Source organism: Anneissia japonica, unplaced genomic scaffold (genome assembly GCF_011630105.1).
Source record: "Anneissia japonica isolate Jap-2015-1 unplaced genomic scaffold, ASM1163010v1 scaffold16662_len1167910_cov178, whole genome shotgun sequence".
NCBI lineage: Eukaryota > Metazoa > Echinodermata > Crinoidea > Comatulida > Comatulidae > Anneissia > Anneissia japonica.
The window spans coordinates 467,592-480,885 of NW_022732216.1; the positions used below are offsets into that span (position 1 = coordinate 467,592).

The 13,294-nt window shown below is 35.2% G+C and overlaps 1 protein-coding gene across 1 annotated transcript; it reads right to left on the bottom strand.

Moving 5' to 3' along the window:
• Nucleotides 1-1,597: 1,597 nt before the first annotated feature.
• LOC117115608 (mucin-5AC-like) lies at nt 1,598-4,237 on the bottom strand. Its single transcript, XM_033259476.1, has 3 exons — nt 3,862-4,237; nt 3,278-3,497; nt 1,598-2,945 (listed from the first exon to the last, which is right to left on the bottom strand). The coding sequence occupies exons 1-3, from the start codon at nt 4,220-4,222 to the stop codon at nt 1,694-1,696; spliced, it is 1,833 nt and encodes a 610-aa protein (XP_033115367.1). The 5' UTR covers nt 4,223-4,237; the 3' UTR covers nt 1,598-1,693.
• Nucleotides 4,238-13,294: the final 9,057 nt, after the last annotated feature.

The window sequence follows — 13,294 nt, forward strand, 5'->3', positions numbered from 1 at the left end:
TCGATTTTGAATCTCAGATATCAAGACATATTGAACAAATTTACATAACTAAGGGAATACAGTACTATTATGTTACAGAGCACAAGATACGTTTAATTGAAATTTAACATCTTCAAAAATTGTGTTAATAAATACCTTTAATTTTAAGAACAGTCAGTCATAGTTTAATTTAACTCAGAACTGTCAAATGGTTGAGTCAGCGTTGCATGCTACAGGATACCTTCGACAAAAACGTGACCAGTGCCAAGTGCTAATTTTGATTATTTACAGAGAAAAGATTAAACTCAATTAACATTCATAATTCATTTCAAAAGAATAGCAATTTTGAGTTGGTGTTTCTTGAAAAGATATCCTTTATATAGAGTGATTGACCCGAGGGGTTTACTGTAGGGGTTGTTGTTACTGATAAAACAAAACATGGATTTATGCAAGAATGAAATGCATTCGTCACCTTATAATTTCCAGGCCAGTTTTCCTCCACACACTCGTACCAGTTTAGCTGTAAATAATATAGACCTAATTGTATATGCTTTGTTATTGCGATATCTGTACTTGAGCAAAATATGCGATTCAACCGATATAGGCCTATGTTGTTTTTTTTTCTGTCGCATTTGGTGCAAATTGGTGCTATATAGTGTACTAATCATAACTATCTGACTGATGTTTGGTAACTTACTGTTAGCATCACGTTAAATTATTTGTTTATTTACACAAGTCAATAGAGATATCTTACTACATTTAATTATTTGACCTCAAGTTTCGCTATCCTTATTCGAAATTCATTTACGTTTCCTGTAGTAAATGTTGACAATAATTATAGGTATTCGTCAATACGTCACATTAAACAATTTTGTTCTTGTTTTAAATCGTTAGTTCCGTCATTGAGGAATTTGTTTAGACTAAGAAGTCTAAACTAATTCCTCCATGGTCCATAAAACTATGTGCACGTTAAAAAAAACTCAAATAAATTCCACGTTTGGTAGTTCAAGGAATAAAACAGCCTCATGTCTTACAATTGATGATAATGGTGCTGCATAAAGGTCAAAATATGTCTTGCATATTAAGTTTCCCTAAACACACAACTTAGCTGTGTGTAGGGGCAAGTTCCCACTAAATTACAAATATGGTGCAATTAAAGTGACCACTTTGCGAATTCACATGGTTTCCTTGACGATTACGTTATCTTTTTGTGGCAGTGTGATTAAGATTGTTAGTATTTGTCTTACTTCTGACCTTTTACTGTACATGTGTCAGGCGATGCAGCTTTGTTAATTTTTCATTTTTACCTGCATGGATAACTTTAGTTTCAATTTCACCAGTTTTAGCTATGTCATTATCTTTTGAAGCCTTATAATTTTCTAATTTCTTAGACTTTACTGCTATTTTATCATCTGCATTCAAATTTGTGTGATTCAGATTTTTTTTCGGACGAGGAGTCTTCAGATACTTTAGCGCATTCCTTCATTATTTTAACAATTGAAGTGCTTGGTAGATTATCGTTATTTTCTAATATTTTGGGTCTCATAATTTTTCATTAAGTTCACACTCCTTGTCAACAAAATTATTTATTCTATCATCGCTACTTTCCTGCGTTTCAGTTGCCTTGTTCACATTATCTTATTCCTTAGCCATGGATATTTTAACGAAATTCCACATGTTCATCGGTTCTCGCTTTTAATAACTTCCTCAAATTTTACGTTTTATTCGTTTGTTGATTTACTTCTGCGGCTAATGACAAATTTTCTAGTCCATCTTTAGTTTCCACATTTACTTCAGCGGTATTAATATACGGACGAATATCGTAATACCAATTTCCTGCGGTTACGTCATCGGAATTATCCGAATAGAATCCGTCAGAATCCGAGTCCTCCGAAGATGTTGACGAATTGTTATTGTAATTGGCAATACCGCCATTTGGAAGTTGAGCAAGGGTTGAGTTATTCGCAAGAGGTCTCTGCAGTGTGGAGGCTTTTGTCTGTAGATCATTAGGTACTTCTCCGTTAGCAATCTGCTTCAATGTAAGCTTAGGAGACGGTTGCTTTGTCGTCTCAGTGTGTATGTTCGTGCACCTTTCAAGCGTTGCGTTCTTCTGCCTTCGCCGCCGCCTTGGAGGTATAGGCGGAGAGCTTTCTTCGCTACTAAACGAACAGGTAGTTGATGCAATCGATATAGGTGATCCTGGTGGGGAGTTGAAACGGTTCTCCTTGTTAGAATATATTGTCTCCACAGAACCAGTCTTATATTTAGCCTGAAGCATTGGTGACAGTTTTGGAGGATATTTTGGTCGAGGTGGTGAGGGTTTAGGGGTGATTAGTACCGCTCCCTTGAAAGCACGTTCTTCTTTTGGCGATGTTGATGAACCTGAACCGTTGCCTGGTGATGCTTTTATTGTTCCAGTTTTAGAACTTTCCGAGAACCTATCGTCTTCTGGTACTGACGTCACTGTGCTAACAGTGCTAGTTGAAGACGCAATTGATGGCGAATACTCAAGTTGCCTCCTGTCTGATGAAGTTGGAGATGTTGATGCCGGAGGCGGTGGTGCCCGACGTTTCTTTAGCACTGGTTTACCAACAGTTGGAGTTCTAGGTTGTTTAGTTGTGCACTTCTGTAAAGTAGGACTTTCCTGATGGTATGCCTTTACTCCGTTAGTATCCTTTGGTCGTACATCTCTAACTAGCGTATCACTTCCTCCACTTTGTTCAGACGCAGTATCTTTTTCACTCTTAATGGCGTCCTCATCCGACTGGGAGGAACTCGACTCAGAAATCGTCCCAAGCCTGGCTAGGTCCTCAGGTGTAATGTCAAAGATCATGGACGAAGTTATTGATCTTCGTCTCGAAACCCTAGTATGTCTGTTCATTGTGACCTGCTCAAGAATTTTTGCGATTAACTGTTTTCCCCGATTAGTATAAAGAATAAGTTCACATTCACCGTACTTGCACCTCCTAAAAGAAACAAAATAATTACTATCATTATCATTTTAAAATGTAAAAAAAATACTGACTTTATATAACAACAAATAAAAAAGTAATTATTCAAACTTACTTAGTATGTATATCATTAAAAATACTTGGACTTTCATTTATTTAAAATAATATTGCTCTAAAGACCACAAAAGGTTGCCATGGAAAAGACTATGCCTAAAATACATCTCTATTACAGTTTCAAACCCCTATCATTTGTATTTACTTGATCAATCCTAGATATGCATCGCTTATTTTATACGTCACTCATCTGTTAGTACTTGAGGGATTACAATAATGGAATTAAATCTTACGCATTGGTTGATATGTGTAATATCTTGTCGGTATCCTTTTCGTGACATTTCTTCGTCAGCATGAAACGCTTAAGGTTTGCTAGTTTTAGTTGGAGGACGACCGCTGATCTTGAATTGTAAAGACACAAATGAGGGCTGTCGGTAGTCAGTCGATAGTTTTCATATAATTCCAGTCTTTCGGAATGATCATTCGGTATAATGGAAATGTTGAAAACATCATCTGTATAAAGTGGAAGACAATAATTGTAAATATTTCTTAGTTACTAAAACATATGACAAATTACAATCGCGTAAAGTAAATTGTCTATTATTACTGTTATAGTCTAATGCCAGTATTTGTTTTATGTTACATGTATAGAGCGCATCTCTTTGCGGTTACGTAGCGCTAAACTTTCCTCTGGATCCCTAAGCCATTTGACAAGCTTGCACGCATACAAACCTAACTAAACGACTAGACTAGACGCTCATAGTAAAATGACAAAAGTAGAGTCTTCATCCGTTTCGAATGTTTGAAATAATGATTTATTAATATTAATAATATTTTCCAACAATGCCGTAATTCCACACTTTTTTTTCTAACTTACCATCCTCAGATTCAGCTGGTGGCGGCTCTCTTTTAACTGGCTTCTTAACCATAAATTTCCTAAGCATAGCAACCCATTCTATGGCGTCGGTCTCACTATCTGCGGCCAGATAGAGTTGTCGTCTCGGTGAGAGAACTGCAAAAGCATGTCGGTTAGTTTTTGATGTACATCTTTTAACAGACGTGATGTCGTTGAGTAGGACGCATGCCACCTGCTTGTACGTGAATTCATCCTGGTACAACTCAAAGAGAAGAGATATTCCTGATGTACACGCGTTCTGATGAACTGCGACAAATTTTCGCCTCCATGGCTGTGGAAAAATAAATAACAAATAGCAATTATACGGAAATCGTTTAAACATCTAAATTAATTACAGATATAGAGGTCAATATGAAGTATATTACATGTACTTTAGGAAAATGACACAAGTGTAAACCATCATTACAGTAGTAGTTAAGAAATCATAACTACGGACAAAGAGACTAATATAAATTACATTTCATGTACTATATTACATGCATTGACCATCACTGCAAAGGAATGTAAGATTAGAATATATACTTTTTTAAATATCTTAATAAAAGAAGTTGTTATAGCCTGATGTTGTTCGTTTAGTCTACTCTACTCTATTTTAGATATACTATTGTAATGGTGTAATATTCAACATTAAATTATGAAACTATCTAAATAAACGTTCCCTTTTTTCGCACAATATTTCGTTTCTTAGATTACGCACGATTACCCGACCATGTCTACATAACCGCTGCTGTTCTTCAACCATAGAGAAAAGACTACTTTATCATAGCTCTGCTTTCAACTCAAACTGACGTAATCAAAAAAATGCAAGCATCATCATATTTCGCATTCATTAGATTTAAAATCGTTCGATTCTTTCACACCCCTGTGATTTAATTTAGATAATGTAGGTCAAGTGAAGATGCAAATGCATTGCTTGTTCTAAAATGCTGCACCGTATGCCGTTTTGGAATATGGTTTTGATTTTTAGTGTATGACACTCTAAAGATAACAATAACAAGTTCAACAAATGTTTTTCCCAAAAGGGATCCCTCTAGTGGCAATAAAAATATGTCGGTTGACCAGAACCCCTACTTTTCTGAGATCTTGTAGTCAAACGCGATCCAGGTGTAGACAACGCCTATGTTTTATGATTTGTCTAATTCTAAGCAAAAAGTGATATTCACACCAACGCCGATTATTATAGCGTGGCTGTAGATTAATTCGTCGTTGTGTCGCTCAACCATTTCACCTACTCAAATGTTCAAACATACAAAACCGGTGTTTTCAAAGCGTGTCAAGACACTGTAACTTTGCTAAATGTGGATACTGATCTGGTGACGGAAACCAAAGTAGGCGTATTCGAACTGCTTTCACTCAATTGTTTTATGTTAACATGTACTGACATATAAATGGTAACCTACTCGACTTTACAAACATTTAAAATTAAGAAACATTAAGATATATCATAACAAACTATAACCAACTATAGGTAAGTCTCGTGATTGGCTGTCACATCGCGCACCATTTACGTATCGATGTACGTGAGTTATTATTATTTTTATGAAAAACCGCTTCATATTTCGGTTTAAACAAATAGGCCTGTTTGAACTTAATCCAGCAGATTCATTGCTGGGTTATTCCGGAATCTAACACTTCAGTTTTTCTCTGGGTTACATTATGGTTGGACACCTATAATAGCCTCAATTAAGCAATTATTCCAGGTGATTTATGAACTGGAATTTTTCGATAAACTTCGTTCTTGACGTTTTGATCATCTCACAATTTTTTTTCATAGATTCGAGAGAGAAACATAAATGTGTTGAAGATGATAAGGAAAGCTGTGAATAATTAGACAAAACTACAGTATTCTATACGCTTACTTGAACGGCCTCCAAATCCAAGTTTCAATACTTTACTTATCAATAACGAAACAAACTATAATATTAGACATGTCTTAATGTCCTGAATTACATATTTGAAATCATTTATTAAGTTTTTAAGTTGCTGTTGGTAGAAAGTCTTGCAGAAATTAAGTATTGCTTTGGCAATCATACGTTGCTTGTTGTTCTGCAATTTCTTAAATACTAATCAATGTCAGTCTATATCCGTTCGTGTGGCTTTGTCTAGGTTGGTGATTCATCAGTGAAGTTTTTCTTTTTTCGTGAGGAAATACTAAAGTGGTTTACAAAATTATATCAATTCTCTTCAAGTGAATATGGAAATCGAACTCAAAGGATAGATAAACACATTAATTCAATCATTATTTTGTAAGCCTAGTCGTACTTTTTAAATGTGTCATATCCCCGGTACATACGGGTAATCATAAATATCTGTCACATAATTGATAATGTGGAAGAAGGAGAGGCAAAATAAAAAAAGTATTTATCTCGTCTAAAGTGTTGTTTAAGAATGATAAAGACCCCATTTAAGGCAAAATATATTTAAAAGAATATATATATTTATCTCGTCCAATGTTTTTTTAAGAAGGATAAAGACCCCATTTTCTCTCCTTACTATGGTTAGGCACACGCAGTCATTTTAGATGTATGTAAACAACAATTCACCTTGCCTACGACAATACCTGAAGCTAAAGCTTTAGGAGTTTTTGGTTTGTGCAAGTTTTTACAGACAGGTCTGTCCCACTCTCCGGCCTCCAAATGATGAGGGAGGTAAGAAACGTGACTGACCTATTTCCCCATGATAATATGCTACCTTTGCTTTGATATTCAAAAAATGCATGTTGTACTAATTAATATAATTAATGTGCACATTGAGTTCTTCCGGATTGCAAGCAACACAATTGAAAATTCAACATGCGGAAGTGTAGCAAGGTTGTATTATAAACTAATATTAAAGAATTATCACAAAGTAGCCAGGCCTAAATGATATTTATTAAGCTTTTCGATCCAGTCTACTACTTGTTCGTATAAACAATTTCATATATATCCTTTTGCGCAGTAGGTCAACACGCCTGCCCTACAGGTCAGTTTACACGATGTTAACAACCACTTTGAAATTTTGTTTTTGTTCATTATAAATTACCAGAAATTAGCCAACTTGGTTGAATCACTTATTCCTCCATGGGTGAATTGTAACGTGGCGGTCAGGTGCTGTGCTTATGGATGGCTGTAATAGGTTGGCTGGCGGTGAAATTTTGCTTCGGTTTCACATTTAATTCAAAGCATAAACCAATTCCAGACTGAGATTCATTTAAACAATTAAATATAATGGTTGTATTGTAATTCAATTACTAATCGCCTGATATTTTAAGAGTTTAAGAAGTATGTATTGCACTACATATATTTTAAATCACAAATACGAATAGAGCTATTGTATATTTCGTCACGCACTCTCTCGAGACGTGCATCCAGTTCTAGTGCACTAAAGCATACTTCATAATTATTGACCAGATCAAGTTTAAACACCATGCGCAAACAATCGACTTTAGGGTTAATAAGAACAAGAAGAGAATAGAGAAACTTTATAACAACATTCCGTGTCAATCAAGTTGTAGTACAATGAAATTACATAAATTTAGCAATAGAAAGTACTGAAAGAAATATCTTGTAGGTCTCTCAACTTTTAAGTGGAACCGCATTGCAGGGATAGGATTTATCCAGAAGTACACAACATGTTATATTCTAAATACTATAAGGTCTAGTGAGGATATTGACTCTTAACCATGTCTCCCAACTTTTAAGTGGAACCGCATTGCAGGGATAAGTTTTATCCAGAAGCACTAGGTGACGTAAAATGTTATGTTATATAGGCCTATGCTAATAACATACAGTCTAGAGATATATGATATAATATGATATTGACTACAGTGATATTTACTAGCCATTGGAAGTCACCAAATTCGAATTATCGTACTGTAGATTCGTCAGTTTAACGACGCTGCAGCGCGCTGGTATAACGTAATATAATGTTGATGTTGGAGAATTGGGAAATACACATTGATGAAGAAGTCCTTCTATTCATTAAAACACTTTGGTTAATATGACACATCCTATTAAATCTCATTTCGCCTAATCTCAACATCCATAATACAATCATCTTTTTTCTTTCACTTTACCTATCAAACATTATGATTGGTCAACTCGGGTTGGCTGTAGTTCATCACTGAAAATATCTCCAAGTGATTCTGGACACAATCTTGTATTATATCACATATGCTTTGAAAAGGTGCCGAGCATTTATAACTGCAAACATGTGTAGTACTATCTTAATAATTATATCAGTTTTAATGCTTGTCAATTAATTGACCTAGTGTGCCATTCATAATTTACGGTCATTATCACACGTGGTTGATAATGAAGATAATCTTACACCACCACCTGGTATGTTTTAATTATGTGAACTTATATATAGAAATCCATGTTTAGTAATGGCCATCGATTGTCATATTCATCAATAAATCAGAGAGGCAATTCAAATTATGTTTGTTATAAATCTGCAACAGTTTCATAACATACACAAATGTACAAAATGTTTTACACGGTAATATTGTAACATAAGAACAAATATTAACGACTTCTTGTCCATTGAAGAAAAAGAAGAAAACTTTATTTTTAAAAAAATACAAAAGATACAAGAGATTCTAACTTTATCTAGTTCGTTCGTTGTAACAAACTTGTTTAGTTTGGTATTGTTTTAAAATGCTATAACAGTCTTGTGTACACATTAAAATATTTTAGAAAGGCTACTGTATTCCCCTTTTAGTAACTACTAATTAATGTGAAATTATTAGCCAATATTTTCTAATGCAATATTTCAGAAATGCTAATACATCGTTCTCTTTTGGAGTTCCAAGGAAACAAAAAACGAACGTTTACCTTCCTCAACCTCTCTTTTCGTTAAAGTCAGGCTCCGAAGGAAAAAACATTTTGATAGCCTATGTTGTAGCACTGATTTTTCTAAGACAGAAAAAAGTTGTCTGAATAAAAACTGGGGAATGGTGAATTAGATACAGATTTTTGAATATTTAAAAATTGGGGGAAATGGGGCGTATTCGCCCTTTTTAACACTTTTCCCCCAGTTTTTATTTTTTTATTTTTATTTTTTTTTTGCTCCGGAGTTTGACTTTAATGTAATTTCGGCCAATGAAACACTTTTGTCACTGTACTTCTCCGTCTGGAACACTTAAGCCTATCTGTTCTTTAGTAAGCCATTAGGCCTATCATTATGCCTATTATTATTATTTTACATATCATTATTATTATATTATTATTATTATTATTATCATCATCATACCACCATTAATATCTTGATTTTTCAGATGAAGTCATATTTAAACATACACGCACTATAGCACAGTCACGAACGTGTGTTGAGAAGTATAATACAGTATGTTTAATTGAAAACTCATCGTTGGAGGTGAGTTGAAGGAAGTCTAATCATACAACATGAATTGATGAACACGGCTGTTCGTTTGAACTTTCGGAACCGTGTCCCATACATAAATCAGTCTTACCAAATTCAGTACTGTCTAATAAATATACGGGTCTTTTGGGAATTTAAAATTGTGTACTGGGCGGTATATCAAGGGCAAATAATGCTATAGTAGGATGTAGCGCTTAGCTGGATCAGAAGGGCAAAACATAAGGCAGAAAGAGTGAAACTTCTATTGAAAAAATGGGTTAATTTAGCCTGCAAATTGTGTTTAAAGAGGTTAACGATACCATGTTAAAAATGTTACAAAAACTAATATCCACTGACTCATTGAACGTGTAATACTGAAATTTATCTCTGTAAACCATTCGTGGACGATTCCACAAATTAATAACAAATTAGCAAGTATTTTTAAATATTAAGTAACTTTATGGTGCCCTGGATCCACTCCCGGTAAACTAAACGGCACGAAATAGTGTCAGTAGCATCGTGCGACCACCCATAAATAGAATGACCTATGCTAGTTGATTTCTTTCATTTTCATCTTATATCCCAGAGTCAATCCAGGCGCCAGACCCCCTCTGCCGTAACAAGTAATCGCCTCTGTGCAACATACAGAACTCACTTTATCGGAAGTTCAGTTTGGTGCGTGAGTGTTTAAACTCCTACATTAATATTATATTCAGATACCTTTAGGCATGATTCTATTTTGTACAGTCGTCTTATTAATGTTGAGATCCCCCGTTTCCTATCCCGAAGGCCGCAACATTATCCCCGCATATTTCTTTGGAATTTTTGTGATTTGCACGATTTAGATAAGAATATAATGTAGTTATCGTAAACAAATATATTGCATTGTATCAAGTGACGCTATTAACAAGTTCATTTGCTTATTTGTTTATACCTCAGGCGTTGTTGAACAGAATGTTCTTGATTTTCGTAAAAACAGTGAACTAAAAATCAACTACATAAAATATTCTAATTGTATTGCTATTGATTACTCGTGTGTACATGGTTGAACATAACTTAATGTTAAATAACATTGTCGGTATTAATTGTGATGATGAGGATCATGATGAAGAAGATGATGATGATAATGTTGATGGTTACGGTGGATCGGTGACTATGACGACGAACACGACTACGATGATGATGCTGATGAGAATAATTTTTATAGAGCCTCTTAAAGATAAATATACTAACACCGAAAGGTCCACTGATTAATCTCAGATAAGATAGTAGGCCTATAATACATACTCCAAGTATCGAAATGCACGCAATCGTGTCGGAATTCAATATTTCGACATAAATTATGTCATCATCAGTCGAAATATTGAATCCCGACACGATGGCGTGCATTTCGATACTTGAAGTACCGTATGTATTATACTATCATAAATATACTAGCTCGTCAGATTTAGAATTAAGTTTAGTTAATTACAGAGGAAGAAAAAGATATGGCTTTAACAATATAGGATCTGAAATAATACGTAAACGAAGAGCGTCCCAGAGTTAAGGAATAGACCTATTATAATAGGATATGACCAAGCTTAGCTAATAACTGATGACAAATCGATTCCCAAGTGGTAAAAGAAGAAAAAGGGGGGAAACCTGGCACATGGGACTGCCTAACTCCAAACCTTTTTACTCATAATACCAAATACGCCGACGAACGTAAGTTACCGGTATGACCGAATGACTAAACACTCAGTCACACGACAAGAAGGAAGTTTATCATTTTGATGAACTACATTACCGTAGGCCCCAAAGACGATATTGCATAAAATTTCTTTCTTTTACACATAGGGCCTACTGTAAAAACAATAATTATATTGCACATTCATCTAAATGAGAAACAAAGGGGATTGGCAGTGGTATTGCACCTTATGAAAGTGAAACTGCAATTTAAACAATTAAAGGTCGGCCTATATTGACATGGTCAACGCATAACTATGGCTAAAATAATGAATCCTGGACAATGACAACATACATGTAGCCTAGTCACGTTAGAAAGACAAGTATACGTAGGCCTATCTTATTTTTTCTTCTAATGAAATGCCTGAATGGTATTAGCAGAGTTGACGACTGATAAAGTCTGTACTGTACAATAGTGGCGCCAGGATTTGCCCGACGGGGGTCCCCAGTCCTAGACGCAGAGGTGGGGTGGGGGGCAAGTCCCCGACGAATAAAGTGGGCGTGTTCGGGCGTCGCTCAAAATTTCTCGAAAATGTTCCAGGGAGAGCGAAGCACCCGAAACTATGACAACAATTTAGTAGGTTAAAAGACTTACATTGATCGATTGTGGAGTTTTTGATTTTTTTTGCATATGGAGAAAATACATATACATTTTTGTTCTCCCGACGAATTGTCGTTTTTCTCCCCGACGGAGGGTGGAGGGGGAACTCTCTCCGACTGGAGGCCTTGACTTGGGACTGGCCTGCTCCCCCACCCCCCGCTAGCGCCACCCCTGATACTACACTTATTTAAAATGACCGTGCTGAAAGAAATTTACAAGAAACCCGTCCACCACAGAACAACCAGGGGTTTTACTTGTATTGGATTACAGGCATGACTTCAGACGTAGAATTAACAGATATTCAAATGTTATCATTCAATATGTTATTAACACATGGCTGGTTTCGTACAAACCTAGCACTCAGTGTTAACTTTCAAATCCGAACGATGAATGAAAAAAAGTAAGCATAACTTCAATACGGGAAATACTATACATTTTTGTTTTTGTTCTGAGGCAATTGAAGGTAAATCGGAATTACATCTATGTGATATTTAAATAAAGCATGTAAAGTTTTCCAAAAATAAAGGTCTATTATAGCAATCCATTTACACCGAATCATTCATCAGTAACCTACATTCATGTTTCCTATTACTGTATTGGAAATGTATGCTATAGTACTGTCATATTTCAGAAGAGCGAACTTATTAATCGTAAAATTTGATCTAATAATATAACTAGTTATGTGAAGAACGGGAGGGGTGCCATTGTACACGGAAGAGGGACTCGAGCATTCGACAATATTAGTAGTGGTAAAATTAAGGAGTAGCAGCCTCTTCTTTCTTCATAAAGTATGAGGATGTATCGCGTTATTCATCGTATTGATTCTGCCTGTAATAGGCCTATCATCATAATTATTATATAATAGGCCAAGGTCTATATAAGGGTCATCGAGAGTGTATGGGTAAATCCAGGGATATTGATAGACTGTATATGTATACTACATTCATTTTTTTGAATCAGAGTGTCACAGCGGAGAATCTTCAATCATATGGATATTTATTGATGATTCAGTCTTCCTTTAATGATAATTTACTTCTACAAGTAAAAGAGAATGACGCATAGCCGGTGGCCTACATGTGAGCTGGGTGGGAAATGGGAGTGCAATAGAAAATATGTTCCTATATGTAGTTTAGGTATTGTAACGAGTGCAGGGCCTAACATAATTAGGTCTAGTATAAAATAGTAATGTGTGTATATGTGGTCTAGCCATGAGTCAGCTATCATCAATGTTTTGCCAAGACTGTTAAGTGTGAGTAGATTTGGACTCAGGACTTCACATTAAATAAGCCTAAATCGAATTTCCGTCAAATACACTTTCTTGGCACAAGATAAAATTAAGTGACGTTCAAAGCTGGCAGAAGTTCCAATATGCACAGTATACCTGCTCGTTTTTATACTTCTATATGAGTGAAATATAGGCCTATGTTTGTTTACTATATCCCTATTCATACGATCAATCATCTACACATTTGGTTTACATAGGCCTATTATTTCTGCGCGGTTGTATCGAGTGTTTTGTTTTATACAGTAGAGCACAATTGCTACGAGGAAGTTGTCTTTTTAATACGGTGCTTAACTGGGATATGTAAATATGCTTTTGAATTGAATAGCATATTTATATCCCATTTAAGCCCACCATAATAACTACATTCCATAGTTTTTCTCTCTAAAGAGAAACAACATACAGCTCATGCAATCATCTACTGTATATATATATATATATATATA

Excerpts from the sequence above, each read along its gene's own strand:
- LOC117115608 (XM_033259476.1), bottom strand. The coding sequence starts at position 4,222 with ATGTTTAAACGATTTCCGTATAATTGCTATTTGTTATTTATTTTTCCA. Across the intron at positions 3,498-3,861 it reads ACCAGCTGAATCTGAGGATG|ATGATGTTTTCAACATTTCC; the intron begins GTAAGTTAGAAA and ends CACTTTATACAG. Across the intron at positions 2,946-3,277 it reads TTACACATATCAACCAATGC|GAGGTGCAAGTACGGTGAAT; the intron begins GTAAGATTTAAT and ends TGTTTCTTTTAG.